This window comes from Brienomyrus brachyistius, chromosome 22 (genome assembly GCF_023856365.1).
Source record: "Brienomyrus brachyistius isolate T26 chromosome 22, BBRACH_0.4, whole genome shotgun sequence".
NCBI lineage: Eukaryota > Metazoa > Chordata > Actinopteri > Osteoglossiformes > Mormyridae > Brienomyrus > Brienomyrus brachyistius.
The window spans coordinates 2,847,116-2,867,687 of NC_064554.1; the positions used below are offsets into that span (position 1 = coordinate 2,847,116).

The 20,572-nt window shown below is 44.6% G+C and overlaps 3 protein-coding genes and 1 long non-coding RNA gene across 7 annotated transcripts; 2 read left to right on the top strand and 2 right to left on the bottom strand.

Annotated features, from left to right (window-relative positions):
• Position 1: 1 nt before the first annotated feature.
• fam234b (family with sequence similarity 234 member B) lies at positions 2–13,654 on the top strand. Of its 4 annotated transcripts, none has more exons than XM_048992026.1 (13): positions 2–96; positions 1,412–1,954; positions 2,150–2,272; positions 2,374–2,607; positions 3,014–3,129; positions 3,467–3,617; positions 5,209–5,359; positions 5,849–6,043; positions 6,176–6,257; positions 6,347–6,511; positions 11,095–11,215; positions 11,707–11,951; positions 12,106–13,654. In XM_048992026.1, the coding sequence occupies exons 2-13, from the start codon at positions 1,534–1,536 to the stop codon at positions 12,106–12,108; spliced, it is 2,007 nt and encodes a 668-aa protein (XP_048847983.1). In that variant the 5' UTR covers positions 2–96; positions 1,412–1,533; the 3' UTR covers positions 12,109–13,654. The 4 variants fall into 4 exon arrangements, 3 of the variants coding, with proteins under 3 accessions (XP_048847983.1, XP_048847981.1, XP_048847982.1); XR_007384809.1 differs by lacking the exons at positions 2–96; positions 12,106–13,654 and adding exons at positions 387–523; positions 10,329–10,443 and having other exon boundaries at positions 11,707–11,844; XM_048992024.1 differs by lacking the exon at positions 2–96 and adding an exon at positions 387–523.
• LOC125718317 (uncharacterized) lies at positions 4,122–5,881 on the bottom strand. Its single transcript, XR_007384813.1, has 3 exons — positions 5,837–5,881; positions 4,634–4,760; positions 4,122–4,247 (listed from the first exon to the last, which is right to left on the bottom strand). It is a non-coding gene; the product is annotated as an uncharacterized LOC125718317 (long non-coding RNA).
• A 3,912-nt stretch (positions 13,655–17,566) lies between the features above and the next one.
• LOC125718314 (essential MCU regulator, mitochondrial-like) lies at positions 17,567–19,172 on the top strand. The gene is made up of 3 exons (XM_048992084.1): positions 17,567–17,832; positions 18,382–18,529; positions 18,752–19,172. Exons 1-2 carry the CDS (start codon positions 17,680–17,682, stop codon positions 18,517–18,519), a joined length of 291 nt encoding a protein of 96 aa, XP_048848041.1. The 5' UTR covers positions 17,567–17,679; the 3' UTR covers positions 18,520–18,529; positions 18,752–19,172.
• Positions 19,173–19,290: 118 nt separating this feature from the next.
• On the bottom strand, positions 19,291–20,384 carry ndufa6 (NADH:ubiquinone oxidoreductase subunit A6). Its single transcript, XM_048992081.1, has 3 exons — positions 20,204–20,384; positions 19,688–19,803; positions 19,291–19,502 (listed from the first exon to the last, which is right to left on the bottom strand). Exons 1-3 carry the CDS (start codon positions 20,340–20,342, stop codon positions 19,371–19,373), a joined length of 387 nt encoding a protein of 128 aa, XP_048848038.1. The 5' UTR covers positions 20,343–20,384; the 3' UTR covers positions 19,291–19,370.
• Positions 20,385–20,572: the final 188 nt, after the last annotated feature.

The following is a 20,572-nucleotide window of genomic DNA, read 5'->3' on the forward strand; positions in this document are numbered from 1 at the left end:
CCAAAGTACCGTTACGTCACACCCATCTCTCATTACTATTAAACTCTGTACCATAAAATAGTGACCGACGAATAAATGATGTAGTATGCAGCACAGGTTTGTATACATATGTATTGTGCATTAAGGTTATTTAAAATACGGATTTACTGCTGAAAATATACAGAGATATTGCCATTATGAGTGACAAAATCCTGAGATTCAAGAAGTGCCACTTCTTTTGATGCCGAAAACATTTGCGCGACACTTTCGTGTTTGACCAGTGCTTGAAAAACATTAAAGGTATCATCTGAGATCACAGCCCGAATTTGGCTTAGTAATTAGCAGCTATAATTAAAAGAAAATTGAATAGTTATGCGTTCAGAAAAATAAAACTACGAGTCCCAGAATTCCACAAAAGGGGGCGTCCTTCATAGCGAATTAAAAACCGTTTTCTGTACTCAAATGACAGCCCGCATATTGTGACATTTCTATCCTCCTCTCTCTACGATGGCAGCAGCCCTGTCGCGAGCTCTTAAATTGCCTGGTAAGACCAAATTGTGCGTTCTGAAAAATTAATAAATTAGCCGTTTTGTTAGCTTTGCTACTCCACCCAACATTACAATTATTCAGCTAGTTTTGTATTTCCACGATGCGATGCTGTTAGCTTTCTATCTGCTTGTCACAATAGTCATTGATATAGCAACCATCAAAAAGGCTCAGTAACCATGATTTCATGATAATGCAATCGATATATTTTACTCAAGTATGTTATTTTGTTCTGGGAAATGGCGGAAATATAGCTGGAAAATATTTTCCAATTTTTTGTATATACAGTACGATGCAGTGCTCGCTAGCTGTCCGTGACGCACAACAGGATTAGCGATGTCACACTCTGCTGTATAATATTTTCACATTATTCTGTACATAGGCCTCATTATTTCTTATACTATTATATTAGATTGAATTATATTATTTATACACGTTTTTTAATTTAGATTGTTTCACAGTATTCTTTTTAAGATATTAAATAACCACAGACTTAATGGCAGAGATAAATTGTTTTTATTTTCTGTAATTTTATCTTCGTGCCACGACATACTTGCTACTAAATCCATTATTTTAATTTTAATGTGTTGTCAAAAAGACACTTTCACTGATTTTACCGGTATGGTGTGATTGTCTCACGGATATCAAAAGGTACAATAATCGAATTAATGTTTTTACAAAAACAAAACAAATGTATGCGTATCCCGGAATGGACACGGAGAGGAAAAACTGGCCGTTGAAAAACAAGAAAAACGTGAACTTTTGCGAGATCTCGCAAAGTTGGTGTAGACTTTTGCGAGATTCCGCAAAACCTTTCGCAAGTAGTCTGGCATTAAAGGACATAATTAGCTGTAAATATTTGCTAAAGAATGTGTTTTCCATTTAGGTAAAAAGGGCTCAGAGCTTGGAGAATATGACCCCCTGACCCAGGCTGACAGTGAGGATGACAGTGAGGAAGATGACCTGGTCCTCAATTACCCTCGCAATGGGCTGGGCAGGGGCAACTGTATGGGCTCAGGCACAACAGATATGCGTGGTGGTAGGGTAGGAAGGCTTATGGAAGATGAAGATGATGTGGATGAAAGGGACGAAGATGAGGAGGAGTGGAGGGAACAACATCTCAAGAAGAACCGACAGGAAAGAGACGACCTAAAGAGCAGGCAGTACTGGAGTCAGAGGGAGGGCCGTGATCTTGGGTTCCAGGATGGTGGGGGGCCAGGGTCCACTCGTGCTGGTGGGCTTGGTTTGGACTCAGGATCTGACCCAGAGGCAAAGAGGATTCGGATGAGAGGGACGATCCGCACCACAGTTTTCCTGGTGCCACTTTGCTGTGCTGTTTTACTGGTGCTGCTCTGTGCCTTTCTACTGCCCTGCCAGCAGGGAGAGTTGAATGGGATACCACAGTGGGAAACCGGATTAGGGGAAGTAGGTGAGTAACTAATGGTATGTTTTAGTACTGATCCAATAATCCAGTATCTTAATAGTGACTGCAGCAAAGCATAGCAGCGGGTAAGTCCTGACTTTTACACTAGTCACTGTTGGACTGCTCAGCGTTGTTAAGTATGGCAACTCAATGCAAGAATAGTTTTTTTTTAAACTAAAGGTACATTTTTCCCACATCCAGGTGTTAACTCACCCCCTCTAGCATTGTGGGATGTGGACAACGACACCATTGAAGATGTGTTAGTGTCAGTCACTCAGCTAACCAATGACAGCCGGCTGGGAGGCCCTCAGGGCAACAGCAAAGGTATTTCTGAGTGTTTGCACACCGATTTGTGATTAAAACAAAAAGGAAAGAAGAGTCTACAGTTAGAAATCCCTGTTGCTCACCATCTGTCTCTCCGTCAGAGCACAGCGTGGCCGCTGTATCTGCTGTCCGGGGGAACGTGCTGTGGAAAACAGGCCTGAAGGAACCAGCTTTGTCCATCCAGTGCGGGATGCGTCCACAGGCTCGTCCCGTGGCCCCACCACGCAGAACATTCCCACAGCGGCAGTCTGTCTCGGGGCCAGCGGGCCAGGGCAGGGGACCCATCTGCCTAGTGACTGGCTCAGCCCATCTCAGCGCCCTTGATGCCGCCACTGGTTAGATCATGGCTATACTGGTTTACATACTTGCCTTTTCCATTACCAGAGGATGTTAAATAATGAAATTGGCGAACTTTTGACCTTGTCTGCTTGCATGTTTACATTCACACTGGGTTGGTGTTGCGGAACTATGAGAGAATGTTATGTTGAAGGCAAAGCAAGTTTGTTTATATAGCAGATGCAAGGCCATTCAGAGTGCATTATTTGATAAGGTAACATCGTCATCCTAATTGAGGATTGTGTAAAAAAACGAAACCCTTGTGATGTTTGGTGACACCAAGAAAAAGGACAAATGACCGACTGAGCTGCCTCACTTAAAATCTGACACCCCTGATCTCAGATCAGCTGTAGTAGCATCCCAGCAATGGTCATCACCCAGCTTAATGTCTTACTAACCCCCCAGGTAAGATGCTGTGGACTGTATCCCCGGGGCAGATAGTGTCCCAGGTGGTGTCTGTGCCAGATCTCACTGGAGACGCCGTTCCAGATCTTCTCATTGCCGCCCTGCCCCCCGATCAGGTGGGCCCAGACACCGGCATCCATGACACTTCCACTAATCACTGCACGGATCAGTATGGACAAGTTGTTTCAAAATGCTCACAAGAGCTTCTTTTGTTCTGTCTTAACACTGGCAGCTCAAGCATGTATTATTTCAGGTGCATTACGTCAAGTTGTTGTCGTATACTGCACAGAGGACACTGTAAACCTTTTTATTTTCATGCTCAGCATGGTGTTCTGTCTATATAATTTCTTCGAGATTAATTCTCTCCTTTACTACCATTTAAACTTGCATGCTTGGCACGTCCAGACATGTACTCCACCGTTCAGCTAAAAATTAACACCTTTTTTGTCTTAGGCGTCTGATCTTTCGCTAATGCTACTGTCGGGGGTGTCCGGCGGGCCCATTGGACACCCTGTAACCTTTAACGTCACTACTCAAGGCAAACTGATTGGGCCTGAACTGCATGTCACCAAGCAGCGAGCGTACTACATTCTGTTTGGACTGGGTGAGGAAGCCCATGGCTCTGCTGTTCAGCTTGTCTTCTACCTGCAGGAAGTGTGTGTTGGATGTCCTTCCCATGTCCCATCATCCCACACCCGATGTACCACTTAACACCTCCTTTTTGACTCTAAAAGTATTACGTCCTGAATGAATGGAAGAATTTTTTTTTGATGAATAGTCAAAACAAAGGGTTATACTCAGGGATGCACATAAGTGATGTGCAAGTACATGTTTGCCGTATACAGCAGAAGACGTGGCACTTCTTTGTCATGACACTTGTAAATAATGATAAATATACTAACTGGCCAAAAGAAAGTTGCCATTTGAATTTATATCAGCAAATACGTAACAGTCAATGACTGGATCACTATTACAGCTGAATTTACTGAATGGGCAGGTTACTCCTCCATCCATCGTCAATGGATTTTTTCCTCCCTGTTGGCATGGGCATATTCCAGGACAAAAATGGGGTTTTATTGGGTTCAAATTCTCAAAGAGTGGTTCAGGGAGCAAGAGGAATCATTTTCACGGATGACTTGGTCACCACAGAGTTGTGACTTTAACCTCATTGAAGGTCTTTGGGATGAGCTGAAGGAGGCTTTATGGAGGTTCAACTCACTTGTCAATACAGGATCTAGGTGAGAAAGGAATGCTGCATTACATTTACATTACATTTACAGGATTTGGCAGACGCCCTTAGCCAGAGCGACTTACATAAGTGCTTTGAGACTCTGCAATGAATTTCCGATGCTAGCTCAATAAGAACCCAAGCTATGAATACTATCTCTGAGAACTCCGTTGAGTAGTGCAGAATTTTTTTTTTTTTTGTTTTTTTTTTTAATTAAAGCATTAGGAGATGCTGCATTAACTTGTGGAAACAATGGCATGACAAATGTGCGCCATGATCAAAGCTAAAAGCGGTCTAACGAAAAATTCAAATGACAACTTTTTTTTTTTGCTGGGCAATGTACTTTCTTGATTCCTATGGGGGGAATTACCTTTACATCTCCCTCAACTTACTCTCTGTAGCTGGAGCAAGTTGACTGTGAAGGGCAGCTACTGGTTGTGGTATCCATGGAGCTGGGGGTTAAGGGCCTTTCTCAAGCATGTGCAGATATGTCAGCGCTGGGCTTGAGGTGGTGACCTTCTGATCACAAGCACAGAGGGTTAGCGCACTGAGCCACACGCTGCTCCCAAAGAAACGCCAACCTCCAAGCCACATGCTCAGACCACTAATCCATGCAGTGGCCATGTTCCGTCAAGAAATTACTGTCCATTTTAACCTTCGTACTGCAAATGTAGTACGCGTTAGTTGTATGAAGGTTAAAATGCATGGTTATTTCCTGTCATAAGAGCACAAATGCACATTGCACTGTTATGACAAAAAAGTGCCGTGTGTGTCATTTTATACGGTGAATGCGTACTTGTGTGCCACTTATGTGCATTCCTGAGTATATTATTTCCTACTTCCCTTTGTTCCCTTAAATGAGTTCAGGTTTCTTAACAACACAGTACTTTCCCTGCATCGGACAGTTAAATTTCATTTTCACGGCAAGCAGGGTGTGTTTTGAAGGATCTGTCTGGCTAACCCCCAGGCACCGTGGAAGCAGTGTGGCTCACAGACATTTACACCCAAGCCACCAGCAATGCACCTAGCAGGACCAAAGTCTCTCCTGCCCTGAGAGTCAAAGAGCCCAGCTGGGAGAAGATGCACAAGCCCAACTCCTCCCTTATACACATCTCTAGGTAATGCTTTCCTTCCCCCTGATCCGGTCCGTCATTCAGGCTAAACCACAGGTCCATTTCCTCACTGCCCCCTTTTCTCAGATCAGTGTTTTTTTAGCTTACCAGAGAGCATAATAGATTGTGGGTGTTTCTTAATATGCATTCTTGATCGTACTTGTATTCCCATGTACCCATTTTGCATCATCTTCCACTGCCGAAGACTAGTTCCAATACTCAAGAACAGAAGTACAGAGGATGGTAAAAATCCTCGGATGTTGTTATTGCGCCAGCCCAAATATCAAGGATGCATTGTTTGCATCCTCACCAAACAAGAACAATCCCATTATTCATTGTGTCCCATGTTTGTTCTTTGGAGGCAAGACCGCCCTTGCCAAGACCACAAGTACGATCTTTGCGTTCTTGGTATTGAGAAACACTTTATATTTGACACAATGGTCGTCTTCTCAGATGAAGCTACATTTCTATATTTCCTCCTACCTGTATTTTCAGTGGCCCCGATCAGGTTGACTTCTTCCTCCCCATGGCAGCAGGGTTGTGTAGCAACCACAACAACCTGTACTTCCAGTTTGATATGAACGCCAGTAGCAGCAACTGGGCCGTGGTTTACGGTTCCAGAAGGCTGTCAGTGCTGAAGGAGCAGGATGCCCAAACAGAATGGATGGTCAGCACCGCGGCCATACAGAGGTGGGTAAGATGGCAAGTAACAGAGGGACAGCATAGTGAAGGGTGGACAAGAGGCTGCAGAGGGTCTTGGGGAGTATGAAGGCAAATCAGGGGAGTCCAATTTCCCTAGAGGGTGATTTTTGTCTCTTCTAGCCGTCCAACGCCAGGCTATTTCAATGGAGATCGAATACCAGACCTTCTGATCCAGCAGTCTGCTGGTCCAGGAGTCAGAAAGGTATCACATGTCCCTCCGCATGACAGAACTGGTATCGTGCCCAGGTGCGCCCGTGGTGTGACAGTGAACTGTCTCCTTTTGGCTTCCAGGTGCAGGTCATCAATGGCGCAAGCGGGCAGAACCTTTGGGAAGCGGAGTTTGTGTGTCCGCGTATACACCTGCAGGGATCCTCGCTCTTGACCAGCTCTGGCCAGTCGGCTTTCCTGTTCTGGGCCGGTGACATCCAGCGGCCTCAGAACCTCTCCATAGCAACGGTGAGTAGGCAGATAAGCATCACAGTCCTATAAGACTTATTCAGAATGTATCAGAATGAATGGCACGGTGATTTAGTGGGTATAATGGTGAACACCTCCAGGGTTGATGCATGGTGCACATTGCTCCCCCCTCCCCCCAAGAACCTGTACTGCACAAATGATCGGATGCATCGCCAGTATGTATGACTATTTTAGGAAGTCAGTATATGAATAGATCTCATATGTGCAGTAGCTATACCCATGGTATTTAAGTCTATAGCTCATTCCATTTTGAGTCTGTGTACAGTGGCGGATCACCCCCCCCCCCTCCCCCGTGCACACACATACACACACACACGTGGTGGCGCTGAAACGAGTTTTAAAGTGTGGGTGCAAGAACACAAAAAACTTAACGAGAGAATTCGACTATCCCTCACAAAATCTGTAAAGTTTTAGTGGCTAAATTGCGTTTCATCCATTTCTGTTGCCAGAATTACAGTGTATTGTCTAAGTGAACAGGGTATAGATTAATTAGTGTGCACACGCCGTCCTTCTCATTCTCATAATGCATCTATGCATCCGGGAATAACCCATTCAAATGTCAGGTAGCCAACTTTTCATACAATTTAGACAGCACAGAATCATTAACCTACTGTATCGCATTTATTTATACATCCACATATTTCCCACATTTTGACATGAGTGATGCAGTGAAGATACAGTCTCTTTATTTCTTGACACCAACCCTCCCCATTAATCCGGGCTTGGGACCGGCACCTAGTTGAGCTGGCTTGCTCCCTTAAGCTTACAAAAATTACAATAAAACATCCGGAAATATGTAGTCTAACAAAACACAGTTTAAAGAAGGTAGCCTACCTGGTGAAATTGCAAACAAACAAATGAAAAAGCCCACGGCATATAATCGGGCTATTTTCTACCCATCATGCACTGTAGTTTTTTGCAAATTCCTCAATGGAAAACCATTAAATGCAAAAGGAACAGCTTAGTTTGACTTCAAAACATGACTGTGTATTATATTTTAAGTTTGTTATAGGGATTTTAAAGATTTTTTTTATAAAAAATTACACCATACACCCACCATAATAAGAATGTATACCAAAAATGAAAGATATATAAAGTTGCAAGTCACAGTTAAAGTGTAAGTAATATATTTTAGTTGTGAAAAGCTTGGGAGAAATTATATCAGTATAACTTTGTTTGTATAGGGGAGGGGCCTTTTATGGCTAGGGGCAGGGCTCAGAGGCTGTGGCCCTGCCTGCTCTGCCCTTGTCTGTGTATGATGTTACTAAATCCGTCTAGCACCTTTTTGTTCTTTTCAGGATCATGGTAGGTCAATAACAGGTAGGGAATAACTGGGTGCCAACCCATTACAGGGCACACACACACAACAACTTCTGAAACAAGATGGCGGTGCCCTAAGTCACAGCGGCCTCTCTGGGTCCAATGTTTTGATGCAAAAGTGTGGTTTCAGTCAACATTCACACCACATATTTGCTCACATGTGTATCAGAACAACTGGTGCACATGTCTGTCACCAACATACCCGGATAAAACTAAGACAGCAACAGGAAAATAATCTTGAGGATGGCGCGCTGAACAATCTATGCACCCTCGGTTTGGTAGAAGGGCCAGGTCCTCAGACCGCAGGGTCGTCTGATGCTACTGGCCGGGGGAGTGCAAATCGCAAGTGTTACGCGAGGAAGCGGATTCACAGCAAGTGGGCAGGGGTCCATGCTAGGCTAAAAACTAACACTATCCGGCCAGCTATCCCGTCCATTGTGCTCGCCAATGTTCTATCGCTGGACAATAAACTGGACTATCCAGCTTGAGTTCAGAGATCGTTTTTGTTTTTATGGAGACATGGCTCAGAGATGACAGACAATGGAATACAGATAACCGGCTTGCTAACGTTTTGTTTAGATAGAAACGCACTCTGACCAGTAAGACACTAGGAGGGGGGTTTGTTTGTCTACATTAACACAGAATAGTGTAGGAATGCTGTGCAGATGTCTAGCTTCTGCTCACCGCTACAGAGTTTGTGACTGTTAGATATAGACCACTTTATTTACATTTAATTCACCACCATGCTCGTAGTTGCAGTATATATCCCATCCAGTGCTAACATCAACAACGCACTGGCTGAACTTTAAGGAGCCATCAGCGAGATTCAAAACGCCCACCCAGACAGACTGTTTATTGTTGTTTCAACCATGCAAATCTCAAGTCAGTTCTACCTAAATGTCATCAGTATGTGGACTTTGCTACTAGGGGGCAAACATGTGTTTACACGAATATCACTGGCACGTACCGTGCTGAGCCCCACCCCACATCTTTTTTAGACATGTCAAACTCGTTCTGAAGCAGATGAAAATCTGACCCCCAAGAGCCATCTCTGCACTTCAGGACTGTTTTGAGGACACAGACTGGAACATGTTTAGGGAAGCTGCAACCTATGGTGTCGGTGACTGGCTACATCAGCAAGTGCGTTAGTGCATTGATGATGTTACTATCTCACGCTCCAAGCAGAAACCATGAATGACTGCAGAGTTGTGTGCGCTGCTGAGAACCAGAGACACTGCCTCCAGGTCAGTTGAGAAGAGCAAGGTCCAACCTGTCCTGGGCCATCAGAGCGGCAAGGTGTGCACATGCTCAGAGAATCCACAGTCATTTCCAAGACCCTGGGGACGTATGAGGCATGTGGCAGGGAAACTGGGCTATCGCCAACTACAGGACATCTTCACCTGCCTGTGATGATGAAGCCTCCCTTCTAGATGCGCTGAATCACTTCAATGCACGGTTTGAAGCACAGAATGACATGGCAGCGAGGACAACCACTCCACTCCCCAATAACCAGATGCTCTGCCTGGCCACGCCTGATGTGAGGAGAACTCTGCTCAGAATGAACACATGGAAGACAGTCGGACCAAACAACATTACTGGTCGTGTGCTCAAGGGAAGTGCAAGCCAGCTGCCAGATGTCCTCATGGACATTTTCAATATCTGTCTGAGCACCACTGTTGCTCCAACGTTCTTCAAAGCCAGCACAATCAAAGAAGTGCCAAAGAAGTGTTTAGTATCCTGCCTCAAGGACTACCATCCCATCCTATCGCACTCACACCCCTCATCAGAAATGCTTCGAGAGGCTCGTCATGAAGTATATAATATCACAGCTGCCCCCTTCACTGTGCCCTGTGCAGTTTGCATATCTTCCCAACCGCTCAGTGGATGATGCCATCATCACCACCCTTCACTTGGCCCTCACCCACCTGGACAAAAAGGATACTTATGTGAGAATGCTGTTCATAGACTTCAGATCACCATTCAACACAATCACTGCTCAGCATCTGTTAGGAAAACTGAGACGACTGGGCCTCTCTCTGCAGCTGGATCCTGGACTTCCTGACTGGGAGACCTCAGTTAGTCAGGATCAGGATCATCTCCAGTACCACCACCCTGAGTACAGGGACTCCCCTAGGGCTTTGTGCTCAGCCCTCTGCTGTTCATGCTGTTAACCCATGACTATGCAGCAAAGCACAACTCAAACCACACTATTAAGTTTGCTGATGACACAACTGTGGTGGGTCTGATCAGTGGGAACAATGAGATGGCATACAGAGAGGAGGTACAATGGCTAATGAACTGCTGTGGAACCACCTCTGAATGTAGACAACACAAAACTGATGGTTGTTGACTTTAAAGGGCAACTGTGACCACTCTCCGCTGAACATCAATGGATCCTAAGTGGAAATCTTCCAGAGCACCAAGTTCCTTGGTGTTCACATCACTGAGCACCTCACGTTCTCACCACGTTCCACAGAGGGACGATCGAGAGTACCCTGTCTGGCTGCATCACATCTTGGTACGGGAATTGCTCCGCTTTGGACCTCAAGACCCTACAGAGGATAGTGAGGACAGCAGAAAAAATCATCAAGGTCTCTCTCCCCTCTGTCACGTCTTCGGGGTCTCTCTTTCTTCTGTCACAGACACATCACGCTGCTGCTATTGTTAGCACAGTTATTTATTTATTGCTATCTACCACAATCTTGCATTTTTGCACAGTCTGTCATAATACTGCATTCTTTCAAACTAGTACTGTTTTTGTTAAATGCACTGTATGTTGTATTGCCCTGTAACATTGTTTTGTTGCTCTTGTGTTTATCTTGTACTCTCTCAATTTACTCTCCTTGCACTCTGTATAGTTCTGTCCTGCCTATACTTGTGCAGTCTTGTGTTGCTTCTATTTTTGTTCTTTGTGTTGCACCATGGTCCTGGAGGAACAATGTTGCATTTCACTGTGTGCATGGCTGAAATGAGAGTAAACCTACTTGACTTGACAAGCACATCTAGGGGCAATTTGGAAACTCCAGTTAACCTCAGCATGTTTGTGGACTGTGGGGGGGGGAAAGGAGTACCCAGAGGAAACCCCAGAACAACATGGGGAGAACATGCAAACTCCACACACATGGATCCGAGGTGGGGACTTCAACCCTGGTCCCAGAGGTGTGAAGCAGCAGTGCTAACCACTGCGCCACCCCAAATGGGAACTGAGAATTCATATATTTATCTTGATTCCTGTTCTGCAGCCCTCTCCAGTGGAGTCCCCGGCTGATCCAGTCCTCCGAAAACTGTACCTGCTGCACCCCGCCTACCCCACAATCCTCGTGGAGCTTACGAGTACAACAGACACCATTCTCACTGCCGCAGGTGACAAATTCAACTCATCCATGCAGCATTTAAAGCACCTGGTCACGGAATCGCACTGTACACCTATGCTGATAAACAGACTAATTAATTATTGCTTTTTTGCTGTCAGGAACCCAACACAGCCAGATATTTCCTTTCTTCTCCTCTCTTTATGGCCTCAGTTGAAGTTGAATTTTTAGCCGCCAGCTGTGGTCAGTCGGGGTTTCCACGGGACAATGCCAGGCACTGCCTTTTATTGCTGGCATAGTGACGTCACCACTGTGGCCACAAACTCACACATTATTTCGCCCGATAGTGTTTTTTCTTATGTTACGACATAAACTGAAGGTGCCAATGTTCCCAGCATATGAAGTGTTCATTTCACAGTGCCATCTCCCACAGGATCTCTCGTCGAATTCCTTTTCTCTAACAGCTATATTATTTTACTCCCTGTGTCAGTATACTGACACCATGAACATGGATCTCTCTTAATTTCTCTCTCTGTCTCTCAGTGAGTTACCAGGAGCAGCAGAAAGATGCGTCCTACGTCACGGTCTCCTCACGGCACCCGCCAACAGGCCCCAAGCCTGACGCTCAGGTGGTCAAGCACATGAGGCTAAAGGCCTTGATCACAGACGGCCGCGTCCTGTGGCTAGGCGAGGCCCGGCGGGCCAGCCAGTCCCTCAGGCCTGGGGATTTCGAGATAAACAAGTTCTTCAGACAGCTTTCTTTTCGTCCACATCAGGTAAAGACAAAGGTAATCTGTGGTTTTGAGAGGTTGGAATATGGGAGGGTCATGTAGGGTTTTATGTTACGCAGCTGTACGTTAGCAGAGCCAGGAAGAGTGCTGCTGTACTGAGGGAGTATTGTTTTAGTGCGGCGGTGTCAGTGTCGTTTCTACCCACATGCAGTGACCAGAGGCTGTTCCTGGGCCCACTCTGCGTCACCATGGAGCAGCGCGTGAGAACCACAGAAGGGGTGGAGTATCATTTTCACTGGATTAAGCAACCACAAATCTCACCCACAAAATGTGATTTTCTTTTTTTTTTGTTTCCTAGCTATTTGTACAGACTACTGGAGATGGGATAATTGTTTTTAGAAATTTTAAGGTTTTATTTGTAAGGAACTTGTTTTATTTATTTATACTCTATCTCTGAATAGCATATGAGATGTTTCATCATTTATATAGACAGCACTGATACGTTAGGCTTCACCACTACAATTTCACTAGACAGAAAGCACAAAAATGCATGTCTGTTTGAACGCATTTGGGACACATTCCAACACTGGTCAAAAGCTTTTTAAACAACAATTTAGTAACAGACTTGGTTTAATTAATTCATATAGTACAGTGATGCATGTGTTTGCTTATATTTCTCTTTGCTGCTCTGTGTAGGTCTGGCTTGTGTGGTACAAAGCAAGTGTGCTACTGATCAAGTACATAGATATGTGAATGACTATATATTTACTGGTCATCTAATTTATTCTAAGGACGTTATTTTGTCATATTATTTTACAGCATCTTAGAGTAATAACAGAATGTCACGTGACTGGAAAATTCGATAACCTCAAAGTACACTCAAACACCCAAAGAAGGGCGTAACGTAGCCCCTGATTTGGGCTACTCAAATTAACCACTTCGATCATATTTAGAGTGCTATGTGGTATAAACAATGCGTGTCTGAATCACTGCTGATGATCCTGTAACGTTTGGCAGACCGAAACACTGCAGTGGAGGCAAGAAACTAGAAGGTTTGATTTAGGGGGAAGGAATGCCCTTTTATTAAGCCCTTAAAAAGACTAACACAGACATCAAACAACCACTGGCAACACATAACGAAGAAACACAGGGAGGTCTAATGTTGGACTGTAAGGTATACACACGATGGGTAATTTATGCAATGGCTAAAGATATGCGAGGATTGGACAGCATTCATTCATAACACAAAGGTACATACGATAATTGGGTCCACAAAACATATTTAGAACAAGACACACAGGGGTTATGCAGAAGACTAGCGAGCCTACCGGAAAATTCTAATAGGCTTCGCTGTGCGGAGCCATTTCACCAGCGCTATACTGCCCCCCCCCCCCCCCCCCCCCAAAGTTCGACCGTCCCGGAAACCACACCCAGCTGGTGTGTCTCTGATAATGGGGAGAGCCATCCACTTGCAAGCATTGGTGAGGCCGAGCAGAGCGGGAGGCTGGCGAACACTGAGCTGCTGGCAGGCACTGGCATTGCAGGTCGCCCCAGGCGCAGACCCTTTCCCTTATGTGGCTTAGAGGGAACTGTGGTGTTATTATTATTATTTAAAGTGGCAGCTTGAACATAACTACAGGCAACTGTAAAATTTCATAAGGCAGCACTGGGGATTGAGCGCAAGTGACTCTTTAAGAAACAGATGTGCGTGTTTTTTGGCTGGAGAAGAACTGCAATAAATAGTTCACGTCTTCTCAACAGATGAACTCACGTGTGTTAATTTCGATAACACGACATGGTCTCCTAAGTCCTCTCGGGAGGAACTGATAAGGTAAAGGGCTGCCCGAAAAGACAACTATAACAGATGGGTTCTGGAAAATACACCTGACCGAAGATTCAGTTAACACAACCTTTATGACACCTTCCGGCTAATATTGCTTCAGACATATGCCGTTCGGGATTGCTTCTGCGCCTGAGCATTTTCAAGACAGGGTGGTGACTTAGGTCACAGGGGGTCTCAAAGGGGTTGTCTGCCATGTTAATGATCGACTACGTGCAGTACTGTGAAAGATCCAGAAGGCGGGCATCACCCTGAACAATGACAAGTGCCACCTGTAAAAACACGAGGTGACATTTTGGGGTCATGTGATTTCCACCAAAAGCATTAGTCCTGACCCAGGGAAAACAGAGACCATTAGGAAAATGAAAGAGCCTACAAATCTGAGGGAGCTGAGGAGCTTCCTTGGCATGGTCAATCAGCTTGGGAAGTCAATCCCACAACTTCCTGAGAAAGACAAGCCTTTTGCGAGATCTCCTGCTGAAGAAGAACTGCTAGCTGCGAGCATGCGAACGTGAGAGAACTTTTAATGGGCTGAAAGAGGCACTGGTTTCCCCCTGGTGTTACTTATGTATGAGCCAAACAGAGACTGCAAGGTGTCAGCGGATGCATAGTCATACGGCTTAGGTGGTGTGCTGCTGCTGCAAAAATGGGAGGCAACGTGGAAGCCTGTGCCTATGTGTGGTGATCTCTCACACAGACAGAGCGGAATTATGCACAGATGGAGAAAGAGGCATTGGGCTTGACCTGGGCCTGTGAGAGGTTCAGGAACTTCCATATCGGCAAACTTTTCCTGTTGGAATCTGATCACATGCCACTAGTAAGTCTCCTGGGGTCACAAGCATTGGATGCCCTCCCTTCACATATTCAGCGTTTTCACATGCAGCGAATGCACTACTCCTACTCCATTGCTCAAGTGCCGGGGAAATGTTTGTGGACAGTAGACACACTGTCTCATGGTCACGGGTGAAGAGGAGCGTGGCACCTGATGAAAACAAATTCTTTGAAGAGACAAACATATATGTGGACATGGTCATGGGAAACTTGCTAGCGAAAGCCACGTACCTAGATGAGCTTTAACTGAAGCTGGAGAGAGACCGTGTCTATGCATGTGTGATGCAGTTATGTAAAGGCTGGCCAGCACACTGCAACAGTGAGCCAGTGCTTAGGCTGTACTGGGCAGAATAGACCTATCTTAAGGTTAAAGATGGGTTTTTGCTGAGGGGAATTTGACCATGAAAAATGACGTACTTGCCAAACTCCATAAGGGTCACCAGAGTGTGGTGAGATGCAGGGAGCGTGCACGACAGTCAGTATGGTGGCCAGGCCCGAGTCAGCAGCTAAATGAATTGGCCCTAAATTTCCGAATATGCTGCAGAAAAAGACAACCACAAAGAATCACTGATAGCCACAGATTACCCAGAGCGACCATGGCAGAAGCTGGGGGTGAAAGACCTATCTGCTGGTGGTGGACTATGCATCAAGATATTGTATACAAAAGAGATGACAATAAAGTTCACTTTGACATTGATATGTGGGGATTGCTCAATTAACTCTCTCAGGATCTACAGATGTTAAAGTCCATCTGAAATCACTTTTTGCATGGCATGGCATTTTGAGACATTGACAACAGATAATGGCCCACAGGTCACTGGGACGTCCTTCACAGCATTTGCCCAGTCATACGGCTTCTGACAGCAGTCCGAAATTTCCCCAAAGTAATGGCAAAGCTGAACACGCAGTAAAGACCGTGAAGGATCTCCTCAAAAAGGCAGCTGACTTGTACCTCGCTTTGCTAGCATAGAGTTACCCCACTGCAAACTGCATACAGTCCTGCTCAGCTCCTCATAGAGAGGCAGCTTTACACGCCATTCCCAATGCTTCCAGCTTTGCTCAATCCTGCTCTTTCCAATGGTGCTTCTGTTGTACCGAAGGAAAGGGAGAGTAGAATGAGGGATACACAAAAGTACAACAGGCATCACAGCACAAGAGAGCTCAGCAATCCCTCACCAGGTCAATCAATATGGGTGACAGACCATAGGTAACCTGGAATAGTGCTTGGTGAACACACCACTCCACGTTCATATGTCATGTTCGGTTGTCATGGGACGGTGAAACAAAATCGCCATCATCTCATTCCTGTGCCAGCGCTGCCTGAGCAGAGCAGTGATGGTACTCATGTGCCATGCCCAGATAGTGTGCCACTTTAGAGTTCTGTTGTACATGAACCATCAAGGCGGAGTATACCATCAACTCCTAGAACCAAGTCTGGGTGAACTGGGATGAAACCAAGTAAGTTGGACTATATATATGTGTATATAATGGTGCAAAATGGGAAGCGCTGTGAATGTGTTTAAAATAACTTAAGTAACTTTGTAATTAATAGCCAGAGAGATGTAGTATTAAGGTAAATGGTTACTGTCATATGGTTGAGTTAAAGATTAGTATGTTCAGGCTCAGACAGGAGCAGACCTCCCAGCAGAAAGAGGTAGAATAATCAACTAAGGTCTGTTGGATCAATGGTAGTCCACCTATTGGTTCTAGAAAGGGGAGATGTGATGTTACTGATATTTTACACAGTGGCTATAAAAGCACTGCAGGCAACTGTAAGATGATGTCATAAGGCAGCACCGAGGACCGGGCACAGGGGATTCTTTAAAAAAAACAGGCACATGTTTTTGGCTGGAGAAGAACTACAATAAATAGTTTGCATCTTCTCAACAAACGGACTTACATGTGACACTTTGGATAAAAGTATGGCCGATAAGCGGTCGGAGTCCGCGGTATCACCTGCCTTCTTCATTTGCTGACATTGTCATCAGGTCTGGCAGGAGTGGCACTGAGGGCGCACTGCACAGGTCTGGAGTACTTCAGAAGGACTGGGTGACACCTCCCTCGCTGCCCAACTCCGAGCTTGGCTGCTTGGCTTTGGGATGGGTTTCCAGGCCAGAGCGTACCAGGTGCCCCCTCTTGGTGTAGCCTCAGCAGATGAACTCCTCCCACAGCTTGTGGTTCTGGGCTGGCCTTACCGCCGCCTCTCCCCATTCACCACTTCACAGCAGCCTGCAGGTCTGTGGGCTGGAGCAAGTTAACCAAATGATGGTGTGAAGAGCCCACTCCAGCAGCGCCGGTAGGTCCACTTCCAGAATCTCATCCCTGACAGCAATGTAGCACAGAGGTATCGCACTCCAACAAGAAGGGAGGAGGCTTGGTTTTCAGGGAAAGAATTATGTTATTAAATCCTTAAAACGGATAGAAAGGCACAAACAACAACGGCTAAATGATCGGACAGGGTTCATGCACGCAAAACACAAGCAAGGGCACACACGATAAGAACCACATAAGAACAACCACAGAACAAGTTACAAGACATACACAGGTGCCATATAAATGCTAATAGGCTCCGCTATGCGGACTCATCTCACCGGCGCTACAATACCGTAATACAACGTTGCGCACTAACTGTTCAAAAGAATGTACCTTAGATTTGAATCCAGGTATTAAGAAAGTGCAGTATCCTACTTAGCTATTTATTGCTATTGATTGTACGGGGTTATTTGTAATGTAAATACAATTTTTAAATAGTGCTGATTACAGAATAATGTCACAAAATAAAACCGTGTTTAAAAACCACTACATTTCATGTGTACGTTTTATAGTTTATAGTTCAACACGACCGTTTATTAACACGCACTTATTCTCTTACTTCGTTGAATGATTTCGCTTCTATTCAATGGCGTTATATGTCAGATACAAAATGAAAAGCTATGCATATCAATAATTTAATGTTAGTATATTGACGATCAGTACGGAGCTGCGCTTGTAGAAAGCAGAAAGATGAGCCAAGGGGGGCGGTTCACATCAGCGTCCGCCAGCACCGGACGCTGGTCCCGCCCAGCTCAAGCTCCGGCTCCGGCTCCGGCTGAGCTCATCTAGCAGTGGAAAAACATGGCGTCCGTGGTGTGTCGTTTTTCCCGGCTCTCGAGGCTCCGCAACGCCGCGGTCCTGACACGCAGTGCCGGACCGAAACGGCCGGATGCACCGCAGTGCCGAAACGCTGTGGCAACCTCAACAGGGGCCATTCTGCCCAAGCCTGTCAAGGTGAGCGTCTAATTTGTTAAAGTGAATTGGATGTTATTATAGGAAGGAAGGAGCTCTGTACGGACTCCTAAAGCAATTTTTAAAGGACCGTTACGATTGCAACCAAGATTCCGGCTTATATAAATGGAAGAACCGGGGCGTTTGTGCGTCCATGTTGATTCTGCTATATGGAAGTAAATAAACCGTTTATTTACGTACCAAACAGTAGCTTTACTAAGGAAAGGCAACAATGTCTCCTAATATATAGATATTTGCTATGTCAGCACATTTCTTCTACACTAACATTAGGTTTAAATAAGATTCGCATCGAATTTCCTACACACAATTTCAGTGTTATTTGTAAGTACACACGTAACAGACGAAGCATATGTATAAATAATGCATAAGGCTATATTGTGAAAATTGTATAAGCTATATATGTATGCATGGTTGACACCTAAACCGTTTTAAGACTTGGTTGGTGGCTAATCCGTATTTCACAATATTGAAGTTAACGTTAATTCACATAAAAAACCGCAGTATCAAAACCACATATGTTCTTCCATACAGATCTCCTTTGGCCTGATTAGGATAACTGTGGTCGTGGTGCCCTTCTTGTATGTGGGTACTCTCATTAGCAAGAACTTTGCCGCTTTACTAGAGGAGCATGACATTTTCGTTCCCGAGGACGACGATGACGACGACTAATTTGACACCGGTAAGGACGATTGTTCGCCGAAACACACGTTGTCATAGTATGACATTTTGAATCAAGTTAACCTCTACTTCTTAAAGCTAAATTATGATTTACATTAGCGTCACGCGTTTATAGGGAGGTTAAACATGCACGTATGTGAGTGTTCCGTTATGAAAGCACATATGCAGTAACCTGCTATATGACCACACATGAATGCTTGCCCAATGTCTTTTTTTCCTGCAGTGTGCAGCACTAAAGCTTGCAAAGAGAGAAACCACTGGAAAGTGACTGAGTAGACTGCTGCATCACCTGTATCTGGATAATCAGCATCACCTGTCCTTCAACTTCCACAGCGTGCTTCCTCTATTTAATTATGACTCACCAGAGAAAGAGATGGACAAGAAATGTGGTGCCATTCTTTCTGGCTTCTACTATTTGCATGAACAGAACGACCAAAGAACTTAATCAAAATGGCTTTGGCCACTACTGGAATTGTGAACCAGTCAGGTGAATGTTCTGAGTGAGGAACAATTGTTTAGTAGCTGATATCACAAGATGGTTTCTGTTCATACTCGCATATTCAAAGCTTGTAATATCATTCTTGGCTATATCACATGCTGTTTATACTATCTGATTACAAATAAAGATTACACTGTGATTCTAAGTTCCTTGTTTGTTGATTTGTTACACCCAAGTCTGAAAAACAGCCCCTTTAATAATCCAGGACTATAAACTAAAGAATAAATAATCTGAATTCTCATTAATAATTCTGACACAATGAATCAGATGTAAAGTGTATATTTACAGTCAGTAAGTTCACAACTTCAGTACTTTCTGTACAGAAATGCTTAGAGCATCGAGTTCAAAGATCATGTCCAGAATAAAATTTAGACAGGAAGTCTGTAGGTCTTGGCGTCTCTGTCTCATGGAAGTACCGCATCACGTGAGTCTTCTGCTTCCAGACCTGTATAGTCTCCTGAAGCTCCATTTTACCCTGAAAGACAGATTAAGGTACAAGTTAATGAAAAGGATTGAAAATGAAATAGTGTAACCGTTTTTGGGTGCAATTTCTCACCAAGGTACAAAGAAGCCCCAAAATGAGCGATAACATTTCAAGTGTTTAATTCAACCAGAACACCTATACATACTGGATCAAAGACACAGAGAAAGTTAGCATACCTTAATGACTAACATATCGATGACTCGGGGGTCTTTGACGTGCTTGTTCTTGAGAAACATCTCTCTAAGTTTCTCTCGGCCCTGGCGTGCCGTCACGTCCAGTTGATATATCGCCACTGTTGGATGCACCAAAAGAAGATGTATATTTAAACTCATCAGAACAATGACGTACACTTTCTACAGCATTAAAGTCCCCATCAACCACAAAGAATGTAATAAATTACAATCATATGCCTACGACGTTACCAGTCCAAATAATGCCAATATAAATTTCTGTGTACAGGCCAGCTGCAACAATAAAAACGGTCACTACATAATGACAGCATGGAAATTGCGTTAGTCATAGTGATATATATAGGGTGTTTCATACCGGGCAGTACTAATAACGAGTAAGGATTAAATAACTTCGATTTAAAAGGCAGATTGGCCAGATAGCTAGTGGTATGTACGCGACCTTGACGTTTACTTGTGGCTTCCTTGAAATACAAAAACATTTCATCAAGATTTTCTTCCTACCTGAATTTGGCACCTCTCGGTACCACGCTCGGTACAATTCCCTGACTCTACGTTTAGCCTCATCCAAATCGCGACTGAAAATTGGCTTAACCACTTTAACCGCTCCGCTGGCTCCCCGGGTAGCCGCCGCGGACGCCATCTTTGTTGTCCCGTACCTTTTTTACTTCTTCAGCTCCAGACTCTTAATTTAACACTTACTTACTCAACAGCGCCATCTTGAGTTCTGGAGTGTAAACTACCACATCATTAATATCCTAAAACCTTCCATTATCTCAGCTTTTTTAAATGAAATAGAAAAAAATATAAACAGTAGAAATAGCACAACATTGTAATTCAGAAATACAAACATAAGTAATATGTTCGGTGGGT